Source organism: Oculina patagonica, chromosome 4, assembly GCF_052425735.1.
Source record: "Oculina patagonica isolate OP01 chromosome 4, crgOcupat, whole genome shotgun sequence".
NCBI classification, from domain to species: Eukaryota; Metazoa; Cnidaria; class Anthozoa; order Scleractinia; family Oculinidae; genus Oculina; species Oculina patagonica.
This window is the reverse complement of record NC_135761.1, coordinates 44,004,281-44,026,534: the sequence shown is the minus strand read 5'-3', so window position 1 is coordinate 44,026,534 and position 22,254 is coordinate 44,004,281. Positions and strand designations below refer to the sequence as shown.

The window sequence follows — 22,254 nt, the reverse complement described above, 5'->3', positions numbered from 1 at the left end:
TGTGCGATGCGATCTTATTCTTGACAAAATTTAGTAAGTATATTTTTATGGCATGGTATAAGATAGGTACATACACAACACTTTCTCGTGGTATACTTAACAATTATTCCACGAGCGCGCGTTGGATATGACATGGTAGATAGTCAACGAGGCGCGTAGTGCCGAGTTGGCTATAACGATCTCATATCCAACAAGCGCAAGTGGAATTATTGTTTTATTAAAAAACGCCCAAAGAATTGCAATATTTGAGCTCTCCAGCTATTTTCTTTGACGCGTATCGGCTACCATATTTGTGGTCAATGGTATATGAACTCATATACCATTGCCTGTTAACCAATCAAAACGCAGGAATTGCAATATACCATTGCTATTTTTTAATAATATGGAATACTCCAATTGACACTTGTATTTTCTCGGTATAATTGGCTCGTGTGATTTGATATTCCATAGTATACCACTCGAAAGCGTTGCATAGCTATTATACCTAGCTTTAGGAGGTCAATAGCAAAAACATAATGGAAAAGAAAGAATTAAGAGATCTGAAATCAGAAAAGTTGAGTACAAGTTAAGCAGTTCTCCAGATGAAGAATAAAAGATTAATTGTGGCAGTTAATTAATCGTGTTTGCATTTCATGCATGTGAAAAAAAAAATAAAAAAACACACACTTATCGTAAGGATGACATCCTCGGTTCATGGAGTAGAACGGTTAAACTTACAATTCTCGAAGTTCTCTCAGATCACGGAACACATCTGAACTGAAGGCACGTATTTCATTCCGCCAAAGGCCTCTATGGAACAAATCAAGAACACCAAGAAGGCATTCGTGTTTGTCATAAAATACTCTCGAGTCTTACATAATGTATTGGTTGTTAAAAAGTAAGGTGTTGTCTTTGGGATATTTATTGCATAAATCGTATTTTTTGTAGCTTTGAAAAGTAAAAGTTGTACAGTGTAATTTGGAAGACATACGGGGTCGACAGTGAAGAATAATAATAGTTTTAGAATTGTGGTATGTTTTACTTGGCATCGAAAAAGACAATGGAAGATGCCCACCCCCTCGCCCCCCTTCCCAATAACCCTCACTCCTCTTCATGTATACTGTTAAAAGAAATTGTAATTTAAGTTAAACGACCTAAGCATTAATCAATTCACAGTATTTAACTTAGAAGATAACTTACATTCTTTCTGTGGTATACTTACAAAAGTTTTAAACTGCCCATATTATGAAAGCTGTTCGCTGGTATTTCACGAATCTTGTTTTCACTAAGATTTCTAAAAGGGAAACAGTTTTTGTGTTGTTTTATTAATTTAGCTGAAAACATTTTTAGATTTACTTGGATTTCGTTACAGTAAAATATTATTATATTTGAAGTCTACAAATAAACTTTTTTTTATCTTTCTCCTGAAAGAAAAGATAAATAGATTTCTTACAAAAGCAATCCAACGGTACTTGGTGCGTTGATAGTAAGAAGGCATAGGTTAAGGCTAACATCAAAGATTTTTAAAGGGTCCGTTACATGACAATGTCTTTTGATTCTTGAGATTGTTATGCTGTTATAAAGTTAAGCCCAGACTCAGGACATAGAAAATGCCCTGCAATTGATATTTGAAAGCGTCTGCCAAAATTGCAGCTACCCACTGACAAACGTTTGGTTAAATCTTGAAAACGTTATAAACGTTAAAAGTCAGCCCCCCCCACCCTCCCCCGATCTGAATAGGGTTAAAGGTTTAAGTTCTGACATATTATACTTAAATAAAGCTTTCGTGTAAATTACTTTCTCAGGAAGATTAATTGAGAGGTAAGTTTGATTAAACTTACATTTGTGTGAAAATTGTTGCCTGTGGCGAACATTTAAAAATGTTTTTAGGATAAGTTGCTGACGAGCATTGAAAGTAATTTTGTGGCCTTTCACCAGCTATTGGTTCATCTTCGCCACGACCCGTACATTGCTTGTCACAAACTGAAATTAAAAGTAGAGAAATTAAAGCATGGTTTATTGCAGTGTTCTGTTTAATCACAGAACCCTATTCATACCGATTTTTTTGGTGAGGTGAAAGGTTGGGGAAGGGGTGAGGCTCTATTACTTTTTCAGTTGTTAATTACAACATTAACGATGTTCTGAAGAGACAACAAAACAGACAAAGGGAACAAACCACTACTGTCCCCAAAAAGGAAATTATATTGATTCTACCTTTTTAAAGTTTGCAAAGCAATGTTATCACCAAGCAGTTGAAGGCATGCATCAATAAATTGTATGGATGGGTCATTTTCCAAAGCAATCATCGCATCAAGTCTTTTTTTCCATACAAAGACAGGCTCAACCGTTCTCAGTTGTCAAAGGTTGTATATAAGGCTAATTGTTGGGACTGCCAAGATTTCTACATCGGAAAAACAACACGTAGACTACATGACAGAAAAACTGAACATTTCAAAGCGATCACAAGCAAGAGTCGCGCAGACCACGTCACGTCAACTGGTCATAATTTAAAATGGGACCATTTCGACATATTAGCAAGGGGACGGTCAGATATCCATTGCAAAATAAAGGAGACTTAACTGAAAAGAGATTTAAAACCTGCCCTGAATGATAATGTGGGCAGCGAAAAACTTTATCTTTACTGGTTTGCATTATTTGTTTTGTGCAAATTGTTATTTCATTGTATTTTATTTTATTATTATTATTATTATTTTTTCGTCATCTGTTTTTCGTCATCTGTCAATCCTATTATTTTTCGAATTTAGATTTAGTTGTACTTTCATTGTAACGGTTACTTCTAGCTTCTGAAGATGTATGTTGAAACATACGAAACGTCAAATAAAAGGTCAATTTTTTCTAACAATTCTTTTGTCCGTTATGTTCATCACCGCAGTTTGCGTGTTATTTTTAGTTAAACTACGATGGCCAAAGAAAAAGAGTATTTACGATAAAAATAAACATGTCATATGAAATCATTATGTACCTCAATTGTTTGACTTTATTGGCTGAAATAATGTTTGATTTTTGTCATTAAAGATTTGTTTATTTTTCATCGTGGTGTTAGATAGAAAAGATGAACGTTTATGGAAAAAGTATATATCGGAGGAACAGGGGGGTCGATGTGAGACATACGGCTTGCTCGTACACAGACATCCGCAGTTTTAGAGCAACCCAGCGAAACGGGGCATCTTCCTATTTGGAAAGAAGGTAAGACTGGTACGCACGTAGGGACAGAGAGGCTATACAAATAAGATTTCATCATAATCACATCAATAGAGATGATGGAATTGAAATTCCTGAGGCTTGGATACCGATCAACAACAAAGTGGACCTATAAGGGAACAATATCTTACAGTAGGAATAATAATGAGGATCGAAATGGACCAATAGCTGTGAACCAATATAATACAAATAACAACATGCAAACAATCGACCTCATCGCCTGATGAAGACTAGCAGTATTGCAGTCGGAACGTTGTGATCAACAATTCAAAGCGATTCTGTCATGAGACAAACGTATAAACGTTCTGATTATATGGCAAAACCAGCCTTAGGTAAATGTGAGCGTTCTGATTATATTAGTTCTTTCTTGGTCGGTATTTCGCACTACGAACCGTTTCCATGAAAACTTTCAAGTCCTGTATATTGTTCGAAATCCCGCAAATTAGAAAATTTACAACTAAACTTGCGAAAAGAAAACGTGTACATACTCTGATTCTTCGCAAAGAGATTGATATTTTACAGATCTTGCAACATGGACGAAGAAAACAAATATTCACCATTTGTGCACTTGTAGAAAAACGAACATTGTAGGCAGCCATTTTGACTGGCCTAGGTTGGTGATTAGACTAGATTAGACATTGTAATTGCTTAATTAATTAGACAAAGCTAATCTCACAAAGGGCACAAAGGGCGCCTAATGAAATTAAGTTTAACTTACCTTTTGTAAAATTGACCTGTATGTCCTTGGCGTCCATTCCAGCCTCATTACTTGCAACGCACCTGTACGTACCGGCCTCAGAATAAACTTGCACCATAGCAAAACCTGTGCTGTTTGTTAGAACTATGTTGTTTTTCATTATTGCTACATTTACAGGCGGAGTTCCCTCTGCTGAACACCATAACCAGAAGCCTAAATTGTACAGAGCTATCACATCAGCAGCTGGTATCTTCACTTTGGGTTTTTCTAGAATGGAAGAGGGACCATTTTTTACAAAGACACAGCAAGTATATTATACGAATACGATTCTTACTAAAATATTTCTTAATTGGTCGCATTGTCATGTTACCACGAAAAGCCTGTGTCAAGAGAGAAAGAAATTTTACATCTTCCTTTTCGGCTCTTGTTTCACCAACTGTGAAATAACAGCCTGAAATCGTTCTGCTTTCTCAGGCTACTTCATTGCACAGTCATTCCATTATATTCCATTAAGCACCTTCTAACATTTTGCTGTATTAATTTGAAAGGGGAGCAGTCAGCCGTATAATGGCTCTAGAAATTTTGAAAACTGCGTTTGCATACATCGTAGAGTAATCAAATGCGACCACCATTTGCAAGCACCCGCGACCATGGGCTTTTAGTATCCAGCCCGATGGTTTAAAATTCCTTATACAACATGACATGACATGATATAAATTAAATTTATTAAAACTCTTCTTACTATTGATGTATTAAATTATCACTATTTATACTGTACCTTTGGTAGTCGTAGCAATGTATGAACCCTCAAAGTTACCAAGAGGCACATCTTTGTCAACGATAAGTCGTAGAAGAAGACTGCGACCGCTAGAATGCAAAGAAAATGGTCTTTTTGTGCCACGAAAACTCCCAAGGAAGGTCGCATTTTCATTTTTACCGTCCCAGACTTTCAGTTGATTTGCTACCTCTTTTTTCTCTACATCACCAACTTCGTAGTATAACTCAAATGTGGCAAATGTCAAGGAAATGCTGTGGTTGACTGGCGCTGTTATCAACCAGTTGCAGTCAGTTATACTCCCGGAGCGACGAAAACTGATGGTACCCTTTGAACCTTCAAATTTGAAGGAACATGGTGCAGATCTCGCACCTATATTCAAATTAAAAAGAAAATAATGAACGGTTACTATACGTTTGGTCGATACACAAGGCAACTATTACAATGAGTGTTGACTCAAGTTGAAAGGTTTACATGATAAAATAAAATTACACACTAGCGTTACGGCCTTATGCACCTACTGGACAACGAGACACGATGATGATGATGATGATGATGATGATGATGATGATGATGATGATGATGATGATGACACACTACCCTTTGAGTGGATGTGTAAACTGAAAGTCTCAACAGACATATTAAAAATTAAGGAAAATCTCCAGCGGAGAGTTAACATGCACACAATCAAAGCATCTTACTGCGTGTTTAGCTGTACCGTCCGTTTACATTTTATCGGCGCAAAAAAGAAGTGACGTCATCAGTTTAATCGTAGAAAGCGAAAATCTAAGCTAATGGTATAGAAAACAAATGCTGGTTTGGTTCAAGCTTCTTGAGTGCTCTCCAAACTTCCTGCGTGCACCGTAGCTAGATACTGCACTGCTACAAGCGTGCTGACCAATTGTTTTATTACATTGCCGGTGATAATGTACAGCAAGATCAGCCCCACATCTCATACGAACATAAAAAAGGTCTGTCGAAGCGATTTGCTCACGCTATATACTGACTAGCGTGAACTTTTGGGTTATGGTACACACTTACATATATTGAATTTAATTCACCTGCTCTGCTAGGTATGCTATAAATTAGAATATTTTGAGCAAAAAAAAATAAATTGACCAATAAATAAATTAAAAGTCTACCTTTTGCATACAACACATAAACAAGTAAAACCAGTAGCTTTGGAACTGACATCTGATGCATCATTATCGTTCTGCAAGACAGTTTATAGCACATTTAAATTTTTAGTTTAATGTTTAGGCAGGATAAAAGGTGACATATATTTACATATCATAAAGGCAAGCCATTTAATAATATTTACCAATAACTACAAAATAAACATTTCTCTTCCCCTAATGACACACTGAAATTCACAATAACACACAGCATCAGGTAACACTGAAACAAAATGCAATGCGTACCTATTTTACAAAATGCAAATCTTTTTTGTAACCTTCAGTTCTTTGTTTGCTAATATAATTCTCCCTGTCTCTCGTGGCCAAGTAAGGAATGACAAAAAAAGTCATCATTCATAATAAAACAAAGTAAAATTTGGCAATTTGTTTTATAATATTTATCACTGTAAAGTTATTTTAAGAAAATTTCGCTAGAATGTAATTTGCTTGCCAGCACGATAATTAGAGATGAAGCTGTTCGCTTGATCCAGGGGGGGGGGGGGGGGGGGGAACCACCTTCCCATACATTCTCTTATATGAAATCTGAGCGATGCTCTCACAACTTGCAAAGCAATCATCGGGGTGGAAGTCATTTGAGCAGCTCCTTTCTTCGTGAAATTGCCAAAACAATAACAACATGGGACCAGTGAGAGAGTTCGATTATTTTTTTAAACAGTAATGAAAAAAAGGCTTTCTAAGTTGTGTCTTTAAAGCAGCGAAAATTTCTCCAGAAAGGTTCTTGGTGTCAATATGTGGTGTTTGTTATGAAATAAAACCATCACGGAAATGGCAATGAAATCGTGGCGATCGAATATTCCCGCGCCGGTCGGAGCTATTGTTCTTGCTTCATTGTTTGGAGGTTGTTTGTTGACTTGGTCGTTCTTTGTTTTATCTCACTTACAATCCCCATGTGGGCCAGTTGAAAATCGTGGTACAAAAATTTGCATTTCAGCACTAAAAAGTAGGAGGGCATCTCGGAATTCTGCGTTCTTAAAACTACACGACGATGACGAAATTTTCGGATAAACACGCTGCTTTTAGATTTTTAGTTAAGAGAATTGAACCCCTTTATAATAAGTGATTCCACGGCATGGTAGTTGTGATTGCCATAGCTTCCATTTCGCGGGAAAAGATTGCCTGTTGAATCATCGGGTAGGAATGTTATGTATGGGGAACTATTATGTCCCCAATATATAATTAGCACTATACTCTAGTGTCTTGATGCAATCTTTTCCCGCGAAATGGAAGCTATGGCAATCACAACTTCCATGCCGTGGAATCACTTAAATGAATCGCTTAAATGAACTGCACCCACAGAAAGTTTCAGCATATTAAATTTACACTGAAGAGATTCAATTAAAGAAATTGAAGTAGTAAATATATAATAAATGTAAAATCGAGCCAAAGCATTATCACTGACAAAACTAAACGTTGATTCCGGCTTGTCGATGAATGTTATGAAAAGAACTCTGTTCGTAGGATATTAATTTCTCTCACTAAAAAAATACCATTTGACCGAAAGACAATTTCGGTATAGCTATACACTAAACGCTATACATAATAAATTCTGCGTTGATTCCCAGCAGAATTTCTTTGTGATATAAAACAGTGCGAGAGTGAAACTAAATGAAATGCGTAGTTTGAACGTACGGCACAATATTGCGAAAATTATTTTGACTGTTTTTAATAAAAGAATCTCATTTTCTTGAATTATGGCAACGAGTGTTTTGTTTTGCAAAAAGTGGCCGATAAAAAAGATAGTTTTTACACAAAATTGAAGTGTAAAACCGGTTCAGCTTACCGGTATCGGCAATGCTAAATGCACAAAGAACCACGAACTACGAAACTAGAACTCGATCTTGTCGATAAAGGAATGAATACTCGCCTTTTGAAGAACTTCGAAGCCTTTAATTGCTTTTATAGTTTGTCCTTTCACATAAACAACGGTTGGTAAGCAGCTATTTCGATTTTACAGATCAATTCTTTCACGTGTTCTTTCGTACAACACGGCAAAATGATTTTTCGCAGAAAATACACGGCACTCGACGACTCATCTCGCAACGGAAACCACCCACTGTTAGCGAGCAGGATGGCAGAATACCGCCCGCTCCCGGAACCAATTAGATCGCAGGATTTGTAGAATACCCCCCGCTCACAAACAAAGAAAAAAATAACAAGTACCATTTCACAGCATCGGAAGATAAAAACCAAACATGTTTACATATAGAACAACAAAAGCTCTCTCATGCAAGCAACATTTGCCTGCATTACATTGGCGGTAGTATTATAAACGCCGCTAACTACGGTTAGTTCTGGATAGCCTTTAGTTACAAACGGCATACTTAAATGTACTAATTACGGTCGTCTTTGCGGTCACACCAACCCAGATAGCTATAGTTAATTCTGATAAGCCTTTGAATGATCAGACTTTAACGTAACGTAGTTTGTGACAGTCCTAAAATGTTAACATTACTGAGCTTAGAAAGCTTAATGTTAGGTTATAGTTTTTGGTCCATATCTTCGTGAGGGAAATCGTTATCGAAATTCCAGAGAAAACTTTTACAAGATAATAAACACTACAGAATGCAAAGTTTGCTGTTTGTTATTTGTTTTTTGACTCTCGCCCCGTTATTTTTCACCCTTGCTTTGTTGGGGAGAGTCACTGCAAAAAACCGTCACGGAACTTCTAGTCGTCACGGATTTCACGAAATTGACTCACTCTATCTATTGTAGGACCCATAACTAGCTATTTCTCCTTTCCATAGATCAGTCTATAAGTATCTATAATATAATATCTAGAAAAATATGTAAGAATCTATCCGTCATGGATATGTCACGGATCCATCACGGACATAGCCGTCACGTGTTTTATCAAATTTGACCGTCACGGGTTTTACCAACAGCCGTTGTTTTGCATATTTTATGTCTTCTTGCACGTAAACGTGCCAAACGAAACGTCAAACGTTCTTCATTTGTAAACTATGGTTTAACCGACGCACCCTGCTGCTTGGGTATTACTTTTGTTAGTTTGAATATTGTTCTAGTTTTTTGAGGCTTAAATTTACAAACTATGCACCATGGCCACTTATTCATGGATGAATAGGAGAGTAAAAGAAGCGTTTTACATCGCACGTTCCATCCAGAACTTTACAAACAAGCCCAATCATTTGACCTAACTTTTTTCCCCATGAGGAACTGGCATTACGTAACGGTTAAGCCTAAACTATAAAGACACCCAGCTTAATGCAGCTTTTCACTCTGATGATGATCACATTGATCGAAAACGTTAATTCATATTTTTAACAGCTTTTAACCTTATTTTTAATATATCTTTGATCGGCGAAATGTACATAAAACGCGTAACATTGTTGTACGAATCTTTAAAATTGCGTTATAAATCGACTCAAGGTGACAATTTTATATTGTAATTTTTGTCCGTGAATTAATTTGAAGAACATCATAAGTCATGTTTGTGACGTTGTCAAGTTCGTTTAGTTCAATAATAAATTCCCCCTTACTTGAGTGCTTTTCACAGTATAAGAATATCTAGCCAGAACTGTTTTTTTTTTTTTTTTTATTTGTTGAATAAAATTCTCTCCGTCTCTCGGCTAAGTTAGTAATATGGAAAAGGCTTTATTGATATCTAAACAAAATGAAATTTGGCAATATGTTTAACAATATTTTTCACTCTTCAAAGAACATTTCGCTAAAATGTAAATTGCTTCTTCGCACGATAATTACAAATGAAGCCTTCGTTCGATCTTTTGACTATTCCAACAGCTTTTTTGTTCAATTTAATTTTTTGCACAGTGTGTACTAACCTCTTTCAGGCAAAATGATAAACAGTCACTCTGCCCCTGCCGAAAGAAAAACGTGATAAAACTGCTCAGCTTGACGCCAGTAATTATTCTTAAACCTACAGTTTTACAACCTGCTACAAAATTATTTTTTAAGACGGCATAACGTAAAAATAACTGCACCCAGGCACCTTTAAGCACTGCACCTTTTTGAGAAGCGCGTTTGGATGTACATCGGCTATTCTAGGCAGAAAAATGCCTGCATTAAAATACTAAATTGAGTGAAGTTTCTTAGTATCCAAACAAAGATGTCCACACATAGAATAACAAAAGCACTCTCATGCAAGCAATATTTGCGTGCAGAGTTAAATCGATTTAGACAAAGACTTGCGCTAGACTTACACCACTGTAGAATTCAATAATCCTCTGCACTAAAAGTGTCCCCGCTTTGCCATACCTCGGAGGTACTCGAATTACAAAGATACAGCGCTGGTAAAATGTGGAATATTAGTTAATGGTTGGCGAATAATGTGACTTGAATGAATAATTTATATGACAAGCGCTTGTTTACTATTCGGGGTAGCTTAAGTGACTATTTTGAGAGGTAAATTTATGTTCCACACTTTAGGGCTTTTTTCTTCACTACGATAAGTTGTACGATGTTTGTAGTCATGTTACTCGAGACAATTTTAATGACGGTTTTCAACACAACGTTGCTGCGTTTGAATCGATAAAAATTACTATCGTGCTACATGTCACGCTTACATGTAACGCTCAGTTTAACGGCAAGATTTTGTTGCGGCAACATGTTGCAGGTGTTTAACTTCTTTAAAAAAACTTAAAAATCGACTCGTGGAACATAAGGTTGTCGCAACAATGTTACACGGGACAACTTTTTAAAAGCAATATAGATTAAAAAATCAATAATTAAAATTGCTGTTAAAAAATCGTCCCGTGTGACATAACCTTAACTATTTTATTCGTCAACATTTGTCAGCCGGTAACTTTAGTTCTTGCTCCGACAGAACATAAAAGCTCTAGTAACTCATAAATTAAAAAGCCCTCATATTTTCTTGAAAAGACAATCGTATCGCGTTATGTAAACAGCTGCAGTGAAAACACCTCATCAACGTTTAGCTGATAATAAACTAAAAGCTAAAAGCTTTATTTTGGGGGTGGGGGTGGGGGTGTACTGTGTGGAGAACTTTCGCATTCCACTCCATGTTGGGCTGGTGCATCGGTGGCAGCGAGAATCACATGGTATTTCAAAATTTTCAAAAAATAGCAGAAGTCGTTAAGGGGTGTGTGATACGAGGAAAAAACAGTTTAAAAATCTCAAGATACAGGAAAACAGGGCGAAATCCTACCTGGGAACGTGACACAAGAGGGCCTTCTCTCAGTTTTCGTATGTTTCCTTCGGAGGCTCGAAACGATTTTTTTTTTCAACGACACAGTAAAACCACCCTTTAAAATTCCAATGCTCCGTGTTCAGTGTTCATTTTAGTTGAATTAAAGCCACATCGATGTAATTACTCTCAAATTTTCCGCAACTAACAGGTAACTTACTTCTTTGTACACCGAAGTTGTTAGCATTGTTTCAGATCTATACTCAAGAACTTTTATTATTTGGCGAATTCAACAACAATTCTCAAGAGAATTAAACAACAACAATTCTCAACACTATTTTGACGCAGTAAAATAAATGTGAAGTGTGCTACACACTTAACATGGTTGCGTTCCCAAGAATAAGTAAAACTTTTTCACTGTTCTTTTACGGAAGTTTTCGGGGAACAATAACAGTACTTTCGCAAAAGAGGAAACGTTTCCATAATACAATATGGCTGATCTTTGTAAGCGTCAATCCGACTGATATCTCCTACAACTGAAGGAATACCCTTGTTAACCCGAACAGAAGCCTCGTAAAATCCCTCATTAGGGGATGTTATAAGTTGTAGTTGATACAACGTATCTCTTTCAAGTGTGTTTTTGGATTTTTCACCCAACACCGCTTCACAAGCATCGCAGGCGTCACCAGCGCCATTTTTGCTGCCCCGAAATCTCTGCATGGCTTCTTTTGGCATCTCCCGGAATGCGCTTTTAACTTCCTTTAAAACCAACCGATGGCATAACCTTGTTAGTTCATCATTTTCTGACGTCAGATCATTCATGTGTTGCACCACAAATTTCGCTAGTTCGTTAACCACTGGCTCATCACTGGGCACTTCTTCCAAATCAAGGCAGGGACACCAATGATCTTCAACACCTGCACTTGCGCACGTGCGATTTTTCTCGTCAATCCGGCTAAGCAAGCTTTGGCCGATTACAATCCCGCTTGGATATTCCGGATATGATAGGATGTGACGTAAGGTAGCATAAACATCAAAGGGCGATGTAAGCACGCGGGAATTATGAACTAGGTTATTGTAGAGGTCTGGGTATTTACCAGGAAACCATTTTGGTGTCGTGATTGACATGAATGGAAAGCGTTCTTCCAGTTTTCCTTGGATTGTTTTTCTGAAATTAGAAAACCGCGGTCCATGGTCGGCAAAAATGATCAACATAGTATTTTCTAGATGTGATTCTTTCTCCATCGTCTGCAAGAAAGATTTCAGATCGTCGTCTCCATAACCAACCGTGTTCACGGAACTGTGTGAAATCTCAGCGTGAGATGAGAAGGCAAACTTTGGTCTGTCCTTGTATCCGCGAAAAAAACTTAACAAGTATTTCAAAGACACGTCATGAGATGCTCGGCTGTTAATGCACAAGTTTAAATCCTCTCATGATGGTGAGTGCTTCCAGCCAGAAAGGCCTCGCGTAATGGTCTGTTGGTGGATCTTGGAAACCGCTCAGACGGTAATTAAAAGATGCAAGTTGTGGCGAGTCTTCGGAAAACATCGTAGCATATCCTTTCTCTTTGTAGTCTTTAAAAATCCACCGCCAATTGTCAACTGGCTGAGACGAGCCCTTTCTCCGTCGAGCTTCTGGTTGCTCTTTCTCTTCAATTCCAGTTAACAATGCTGATAGCTGAGCGGTGGTACCATCTCCTACGATTGTCTCACCTGTCAATCAAAAAAGGGATGCACGACCAAGTGTCACTTAAACGCAATGAATGCCCTTGTTCCCAAGAATGATTATAGTACGTTTTACTGTTTGAAGATTTTTATTAAAATTTATCATTAAAAATGTTCCAAAACTTGGCAGCCCGATACTTTTCAGTCAAATACATTCAATGGCTGCTTGCCAACCTCGCAGAGCACTTAAACCACCACGGTTTCGTTTATTAATATAGTGCGTGTTGGTATAAATTGATATGCAAGTTACTCAGTCAGTCAGTTATTCAGTCTGTCCATCATTCAGTCTGTCTGTCTGTTTGTCTGTTTGTCTGTCTCTGAGCTGCAAGTCTGTCAGTTTATCAGTATTAGTCTGTAAGTCTGCCAGTAAATCAGTCGGTCAGTCTCTTTGTCTTTCATTCTGTCAGTCATTCTGTCACTCAGTCTGACAGTCAGTCAGTCAGTCAATTATTAGTCTGTAAGAGTTACTCTATTAGTCTGCCCTTTTTGAAAGACAAGTTCAAATAGACTGTTTTTGAGAACGAGATTAAGAGCTATATTCGGAGAGTTTGGAGAATCGAAAGAAACTCGCCCTAATTCGATTTTTTTTTTATTTCGCCAAAACATTGCTTTAGCTGAACTTATTCGAGGAAAAATAGTTTTAAGTTTCAGCGTTTTATTTTACGGGCGAAATTTAAAAAGTTTTGAAGTGTTTGAAATTTGGATACAATGGCCGTTTTCGCCGCTTTGAAGGTTCAAATTTTCACACTTCTTTGAGAAAACAGCAGAGGCGCTTAAACAATCCTATTAAAACGAAACTAAGCACAAATATTATTTTACCCTTACACTTTAAAGCCGTGTAATAATTTGCTCAAATTGTTATTTGTAGCTTTTGAACTGGGCGTATTAATTCAGTCGCCATTTGTGTCTCGCCCACGAAGGACAAAATAAGGCCAACCTTGACTACTGTAAATGGCCACTGGTATATATCATTTGGTCAAAATATTTACATGTTTAAAAACCTTTGTTATTGGTCTTTACACCAGGAAAGTTTCAGCTCTGGGAATCCAATATTTTTTCGTCAGTAAAATAAACTGTCATGGCATATTAGCGAGTTGTATTTTATGCAAATTACACGGTTAAAATACATTTCACAATGAATCACTAACAAGAATGAACGACTCACCGCTACTTATCCTTGTTTATGTTGCTGAGCATTTGCTGACGATATCACTTCAACTTCCAGTGTCCTGCTGAGTCTTTGACAAAATATATCCGGTGATGATGAACTTGCATGAGCGTTAACCAACGGCCACTTCACCAATAAACTCGACAGCAGAATTTGATATCCGCGAATTGACATCTGAGTGGCGCTGATTTGCCCAGTTTTCATCGCTCTCTTTAAAAGTCTTTTGAAAACATGGTAAACTATGCACTTCTAACTGCAAAATAATCAGTTTTTATCGATACATTGACGACTTCCAGGAGAATTATTTGTTTAGAAATGCGTGAGCGAAGAAATCGGACTGACCTTTGAATTGACCCCCGCGTCGTCACGTTACTTCCTTCCGTCACGGTATTTAAAATGAAACAAATGAAAAGATTTTCAAAAGATTGTATAAACAGTACACTTATTCTTGATTAGAAAAAAAGTTAACAAAGCTTTTGGAGGTTTTTCATAATTATATTATTATATGTACATGTTTCAGGAAGTTGCAACATCGCACATGTCGTAGTTTTACTACTAATCAAATTATAACTTTCGCAACAAGGCTACGGGCTACAATAAATTACGGCTGGTTAGTGGACTGTGGAAATGGTTTGTTTTTGGACCTACTTTTGCGTATGGCATCTTCATCGTGTGGTTTCTCCGCTTTACTGGATGACGCGACCGCCTGTGGATCAAGCAGGGACTATCCGGGCCAAGAAGAATATTTATCATTGAGAGATTGTAATAGAGACATCACGGGACATCGTCAGTTATACGGCCTAAGTGGAGATGATTAATATTCCCTTGATAGTGAATGGAAGTTGTTGTTAGCTAGAGCAGGTAACGCTTCACTTTGTCTTCTTATGAGCATCTTGTCATCAATCGTGCCCGGATTTTCTCAGTTTTCTTGCTGACAGAACAGCGGAAATGGAGCAAGCGGCAAACGCGAACCTCGCGCACGCCCACGCGAGAAGCGTGCTTGTTTTGGATGCTAAAAGGTCTAACCAGCTTACACTGTTTACAGCGTGTTCATTGCTTCTCTATGTTTGGACAGGTTGTGTTCGCATCACTCCTGTTGACAGATATTTTCAGGAGTCAGAATACCGACAGAAGGTTGCAGGATCGCTATGCCTGGGTGGGCGGGATACCCCAAAAAGCTTTATACGGGGAGGCTCCGCTCCGAAGGCTAACTCCTTATCCCTTTATATACCACCTTGACAGAAATTAAACCCTTTTCGTATACCTTTTACTGATAAAGGTATCCCTTTCATACACCTGAAAGACCTGGCACTACACTTAGAACACGACGTTGTCTTGTCGTTTTCATGTAGAGCCATAAATTGCAACTGTTCGAAATATTTTAATTAAAGACCCTTTTAAAAACCTAAATGACAGATTTCCATGCCTTTTCGTATACCTAAACTTGTGAAATCCTGGCCCTTTTAAAAAAGGTACCCTTTCGTATTCGTTGTTAAAGTTTGTTTTGTCACCGGTCGAGTCTAGTCAGTTACTTTGCACCCCCTCCTAAGAAAAATCCTGGATCCGCCCCTGCGGAGCTGCTTAAAAACTAAAGAATCATGCATATATTTTATTTTTTTATTGGTATTGATATTTCGAAACAGAAATACAAGGTTACTGTACAGCCTTGTTATCCGACTCTTGTATAAGATCTTCTTTTGCTTTGCTGATTGGACGTGTATGAAAGTGTCCGTTTTTCTAATACCCTTTGAGGGGCGTAGCCAGCTTTTTGAATTGCTGTAGGCTTGGTCAATCTAAAGTGATCATTTTCGAGATGTTATTGGCGGAGGAGGTCCGCCGAGGAAGTTTTTTTGGATCAAGAATCTCGAAAATGCCTTCTCCATCATTTTGTTCCGATGTTATGTGTATTTTACAGCACCCGGCTAAACTATAAAATTTTATAGGAAGGAATTGCGCCAATTATCACTCATTCCAAAAGAAACCGTGTACTCGTCTTTTCCGGCGTATGCGATTGTGCGTATGTCTGTCACCTGGCTACTTTAGAAGGCTCTCTATAAAAGCGAATGCTGTGTAGAATGTGGCCAAATGTGAAATAAGGAAAAAGAACCGTAAGACTGAAAATAGATTTGATTTTTAGACTGGAAATTAAAAGGATAAAGCAACGACAAAAATATAGCTAGCGACGCAAAGCGTGACTGATTACAGGTTTGCGTTGCTGCCAATTAAAACGCTTATTAAAGTGCTTGTGGGACCGATAGCTTAAAAAGGGAGATAATCAGTTCCTCATTGTTACAAATTCATACTTATATACTTTTTATTTAGACGTGCATAGAAGATTTTATGTGCACGCTATAATCACGTCCACATAAAAATGAATCTAACAGCACGGTATACAAATACGCGCTGCGGATTTCATGTTTCCTTATTGCCTTTTATTTAAAAAAAAAATTAACATTTATTTTCTCCGACACAACATGACCTATGGAGGTAATAAATACTTCTTCGACAGCAGAAGCGAGTCGAAGTGAGATACAGAAGATAGTCACAACATTAGTTCAAGTTTATAATCATTTTACTTTCGGAGGTATTTTAAAAACATTGTAATTGTTTAACAGAAAAAGTTCTAATAAAAGACTTTGCTATTTTTCGCAATCTAGACAAGTGTAGTGTTACGATCTTTTAACAAGGTATCTTATATGTGATATGTCACTCTTTCAATTTTTACATTTTTAATTCAACGCGTGACGAAAGGAAGTAACGTGACGACGCGGGGGTCAATTCAAAGGTCAGTCCGATTTCTTCGCTCACGCATTTCTAAACAAATAATTCTCCTGGAAGTCGTCAATGTATCGATAAAAACTGATTATTTTGCAGTTAGGAGTGCATAGTTTACCATGTTTTCATAAGACTTTTAAAGAGAGCGATGAAAACCGGGCAAATCAGCGCCACTCAGATGTCAATTCGCGGATATCAAATTTCCTGCTGTCGAGTTTATTGATGAAGTGGTCGTTGGTTTACGCTCGTGCAAGTTCATCATCACCGGATATATTTTGTCAAAAGACTCAGCAGGACACTGGAAGTTGAAGTGATATCGTCAGCAAATGCTCAGCAGCATAAACAAGGATAAGTAGCGGTGAGTCGTTCATTCTTGTTAGTGATTTCATTGTGAAATGTATTTTAACCGTGTAATTTGCATAAAATACAACTCGCTAATATGCCATGACAGTTTATTTTACTGACGGAAAAATATTGGATTCCCAGAGCTGAAACTTTGCTGGTGTAAAGACCAATAACAATGGTTTCTAAACATGTAAATATTTTGACCAAATGATATATACCAGTGGCCATTTACAGCAGTCAAGGTTGGCCTTATTTTGTCCTTCGTGGGCGAGACACAAATGGCGACTGAATTAATACGCCCAGTTCAAAAGCTACAAATAACAATTTGAGCAAATTATTACACGGCTTTAAAGTGTAAGGGTAAAATAATATTTGTGCTTAGTTTCGTTTTAATAGGATTGTTTTAACGCCTCCGCTGTTTTCTCAAAGAAGTGTGAAAATTTGAACCTTCAAAGCGGCGAAAACGGCCATTGTATCCAAATTTCAAACACTTCAAAACTTTTCAAATTTCGCCCGTAAAATAAAACGCTGAAACTTAAAACTATTTTTCCTCGAATAAGTTCACCTAAAGCAATGTTTTGGCGAAATAAAAAAAATTCGAATTTGGGCGAGTTTCTTTCGATTCTCCAAACTCTCCGAATATAGCTCTTAAGTAAACACACTTCAAAGGGATATTAAGGAAACGTAGTCTGATTAAGTCAACTCACCTTGAAGTAAGATAGAGTTCAGATTCTTTGTCAGATATTCCAAACTATTTGGCATTTTTCGTCTAAAATTAGCAGCTGATGTGGAGTCAAACATAATCAATGCAACATTCAGTGGAATACCACCAGGCTTCATTTGCCGCCCAAGAACGTCCTTTTTAGGAGAGACGTGCATGTGTACATCACTCTTCGTCTCTCCCGAGCAAGTTACGACGTCCACTCGTATAAAGTCAGTATCAACCGATACATTTCCGCTAAAAACACCTGCAGGTGTAAAAATGATTGTAATATCAGACCCAAGCTTAAAAAAGAGGCCTAATTACAGGAACTTCTTTTTCTGTTAAACTATATTCAAAAATATGGTTGGTAACTGAGAAACTAAAAGTTGACAGATTTGAAACGGAGGCCAAATTTATCGAAAACTAATCTTTTCTATGCAATAGTAACTAGCATTTGCCATTATTAAAAACTAGCCATGGTTTATTGTAATTCCTGAGTTTTGATTGGTTAACAAGCCATGGTATATGAGCTAAAATAAAATGGGCCACAAATATCTTGTCTGGTAGGTGTACCCGTCAGCGAGAACAGTCGCGTAGGTCAACTTTTAAATTTCTTTCTTGGCCTTTTTTTTAAGCAATAGACCGCACTTTCTAGGTCTTTTTTGGCGTAATAAATCCACTTGGGATGTTGGGAGAACACGAGAAAAGCTTGTAAATCACGAGCCGTCAGGCGAGTGATTTACTAGCTTTTCGAGTAAAGCGCCAGTAAAGCACTAGAAAGTGCGGTTTATTGCTTTTATGAAATAACTATAGAAAACGTTCGTCAAAGAAAGAGGAATCTATTTTTTTGTCGTGTCTTATTTTCAACAAGTTTATCGGATGACGCGGTAAACCAATCACAGCGGCTGAAAGAATAAAACACAGGTTCAGCTTCACACACAAAACTCACGAATCGACGCGACAAAAACGTTTAAAAGTTCTCTTAAAGCTTTAAAAGTCAAAAGAAAGGAAAGGAAAAAGGCAAACTGTCACGGGACAAAATGTATTCAACGATTTTAAAGTTCTTTGACGTGGGAATCTAGCAAATTGTGGCCGGAGTCATTCATCGCGAGAGTAAAAGACTGCACGAAAACTTTAATTTGCAAGTTTACAAACTTCACAGACTGACGAAGGTATTGAGAATAAAGGTTAGTTCCACAAACTCTGCTTTATAAATTTGTTATGAATTTATTTATTCCGTATTCTTTCGTTTTCGCCGAAAAACAGAATTGGCAGAAAGCACTGAAAGCACATGACACTGAAATTATAAATCAAGCGCGTACGGGACTCAGCCTTTCTGCCAAGTTTCTGCCATCAAAATAATTCAAGTAAGCCTTCATTGCAAGCAAACTGATGCAGTTTTAATTCCTTTCAAATTGCATTTCCGAGTAATTGTTGAATGGAACGATATCCATGTTTATAAGATTTTTTCCAGTCTGGTGAAAGCGGACCTGTTTATTGTGTTCCTTCTCATACCTTTGTCTCTGCGTTTTCATTTTTTCCTAGTTCCTTCGCTCCAACTGTGATGGGCGGGAAAATTTATTTTTGTGATCCACCCTTAGTAATCAGATAGACCAAAAGAAGACATTAAATTAATGTTAATTCTTCGTCCTCATGCGAAATCGAGCGTAGTGCGGCCAAGTCGGGGCTAAAGCGGGAGTTTGCCGGTAAAAAAATACATAGGTTTTTTGACCAATTTGACCAATTAAAGCGCGCGTAGAAACTGAGTTATTTTATAAAATAAAATAGTTATCCCACTCCCGCTTGTTTAATATGAGATAGTTATAGCCATCTCCGCGCCACGTACTTTGTTAGCTATTAACTATCTCATATCTAAGGCCCGCTAATGAAATTGATAATTATAACCTCAAAGAAACGTTTCGCTAAAAAATCAGTAATTTAGAAAAAAGTAAAATCATGAACCAAATTATCTGGCAGAAATAGTTACTTACTGCATAAAGAAAGCAAGCCGGCTTTGAATTTCTTCTGATTACTGAAACAAAGGTCTGTGTTAAGATCGAAGATTGTTACCTTTCACGTATCTTTTACAACTGGAAATTTATTCGATACGTTCTGAGAAAATCATGTTTAAGAGGGCGAAAAATAATTGGTTTCAAATTTTGAAGTGTAAATATATGGCGAGTGATAAATTAAAAGGAGACATTTAAATTAAACATGATGGTTGAAAATATGAATATTGATTAACAAAATACTATGTTTAAGTGGATAAAATCTCAAGCTAGCAATATTGGGATTACTTTATTGCTTTTAAAGCACATAAAATAAAAACGTTCGCCAACAACTTGCTCTCTGGTGTTTACTCCAAAATCTGCTTGGTGACAATATACGGAAAGGTGACTTGAAACGAGGAACTGATATCGAATAAGCTAAATTGCCAGCACAAAGATAAATATGGCAGTTGCATTGCCACTTTACTCACGCACACTGTCAGCAGAATAAAAAGAGTCAATTTTACGGTGCAGTTGGCAACACTTTATGACAAGAAATTACTCCTTTTTTTTTTCAAAAAAAAAAAAAAACTTAACAAAACAAGTGATGTCTTCCTTACTTGGTATTTTGAATAAATTGACCACAATCAGTTGAAGGTAGACACAAAATCACAGATTCATAAGCTGGGTTTGTTCCCAGCTCCTTTTAAACAATCACTATGGAAGGATACATATAAAACTCATTTTATATTCAAAAGCGATATGAAAATTGGTACATAACTTATTAGCATAAAAAAGCTTCAATTGTTATTACTTATGTGTTAAACATAAATGGTATACCGATTAACTATCTCTTTCTGAAGTAAATGAAGAAGTGTTCTCAAGTTGAAATCTCGGAAAAAAGATTTTCCGAGTACCCCCAACGGGAGTCGAACCCATGACCTTCCAAGATTACCGGTGGTGCCTTCGAATCATGCTATAAGTGCTTTCCTCTTTTCGTCATGTTGGATGCAATTAAAAAAGGAATAGGCTCCGCCGTCTATCTCAACCAAAGAACGAAAAAAAAAAAACAAGATAAAAAAAATAATACACACCTAATTGCAATAGGGTTGTCATTGAAAAAGGAAAAAAAAAAAAGAGGAAATTAAATAAGTTAATTAAGCGCATGCATCAAATTTCTTCGTACAAATGGCCTCAAAATACGAATAAATCAATTTATCTTGTTACGCCGGGAATAAAAAAGTGGCCCGAAAGTGTGCCGATAAAAACTCGTGAGTTTTCTGTAAATGTTACCAGTTATGAGACGATAATCGATCCCTATTTACCTTTTTCTTTTTTTTTTTCTTTTTTTTTTTCTATGACAACGTGTATACTGCCGAGAAACACATTTTACAAATCAGCCCGAATGGAAAGTTTTCACTCCTTCTTAAACCTGACAATTAGGTACGGTCAGCTATAAGAACAGCTATAACGCAGCTTTTACAATCTTCGTCCTCGCCCTTTTCATTAATTTGGTTTTTAAACGAAATGTTTGGACTTTACGGATAAATGGAAACAAGCAAATATTTTCTAGCTTAGTACAAATTTACCTTCCTGTGGTCTGACTTTTGGTTAATTATATGGTGATTTATCAGAAGCTATACCTCTTAAGCCTTCCTGACTCCAGGCTGAAACACGGCTCCCTGTCTTGCCTTGTACATTCACTGGGTCAGTTAGCACCACACCAAAATCGTCTCCAGGAGTCCTTTCAATCTTTCTGTACTGTGCCGAAACGATGTCTTCACCTTCAATACGAAGCACATTGTTCTCGAAGCTTGAATAGTTTGATCCCTCACAGTCTAGCTTGCCAAGATCTTTTATAAACTTGATCACGCTGGGATGAAATGGATCCAGTTCGGGAAGCTTGCATGCCACATAGCTGTCGTCTTCATTTTGACTGCGCCAAATGCGGCTTTTATTTTCAACTCTCGGCGTAATGGAACCAATAAAAGTGTTAACTGAAGAATTTAGAAGCAAAGCTCGCTGTAACACGCTATTGTCTTCATTTTTACTGAACAAAACGCGGCTTTCATTTTTAATTTTCGGCGTGGTGAAACCGAGAAAAGTCTTAGCTGAAGAATTTAGAAGCAAAGTTCGCTGTAACACTAGGGACACCAAACTAATCACGACCAACAAAACGGCGAAGACGCGAACTCGAACTCGTTTAGTTATACAAAACAGGTTACAGCCACCAAGACTTCGGCTTCCAAACATCTTCAAAGAAAGAACAACAAATAGGTCGATGTTCTTTTTAAGTGACAAGAAACAATTGGTTTACCTGAACAAATTTGACAAACATATTTCCAAAGGCACTAAAAAAATTGTCATGGTATCATTGACATAAATCGGACACATACTGAATTCACCAAAATAAGGATTTCTTTCAACTGAATGTAAGTAAGCATACAATTTTTAGAATGACAAATTGGTTACCGTGGTACCTCGGACCAAGACGCCGCGACTTGACAGTTTTAGCATATTGTAATCAGCAGGTAGGCTTTTTGAAAATATTATACTTAG

The 22,254-nt window shown here is 37.2% G+C and overlaps 1 protein-coding gene and 1 pseudogene across 2 annotated transcripts in view; both read right to left on the bottom strand.

The window, feature by feature from the left end:
* LOC144652488 (uncharacterized) overlaps positions 1-10,148 on the bottom strand; it is an 81,007-nt gene extending 70,859 nt beyond the window's left edge. The window contains exons 1-7 of the mRNA XM_078512503.1: positions 10,048-10,148; positions 5,816-5,886; positions 4,677-5,045; positions 3,920-4,165; positions 1,821-1,962; positions 1,202-1,273; positions 718-789 (exon numbers count right to left, since the gene is read on the bottom strand). Of these exons, the coding sequence (XP_078368629.1) occupies positions 718-789; positions 1,202-1,273; positions 1,821-1,962; positions 3,920-4,165; positions 4,677-5,045; positions 5,816-5,879 (965 nt within the window). The 5' untranslated portion in view covers positions 5,880-5,886; positions 10,048-10,148. The remainder of the gene's footprint in view (positions 1-717; positions 790-1,201; positions 1,274-1,820; positions 1,963-3,919; positions 4,166-4,676; positions 5,046-5,815; positions 5,887-10,047) is intronic.
* A 1,112-nt stretch (positions 10,149-11,260) lies between these two features.
* Positions 11,261-21,948, bottom strand: LOC144648496 (uncharacterized; annotated as a pseudogene). The gene is made up of 3 exons (XR_013569702.1): positions 21,339-21,948; positions 17,712-17,972; positions 11,261-12,704 (listed from the first exon to the last, which is right to left on the bottom strand). The product of XR_013569702.1 is annotated as an uncharacterized LOC144648496 (transcript).
* Positions 21,949-22,254: the final 306 nt, after the last annotated feature.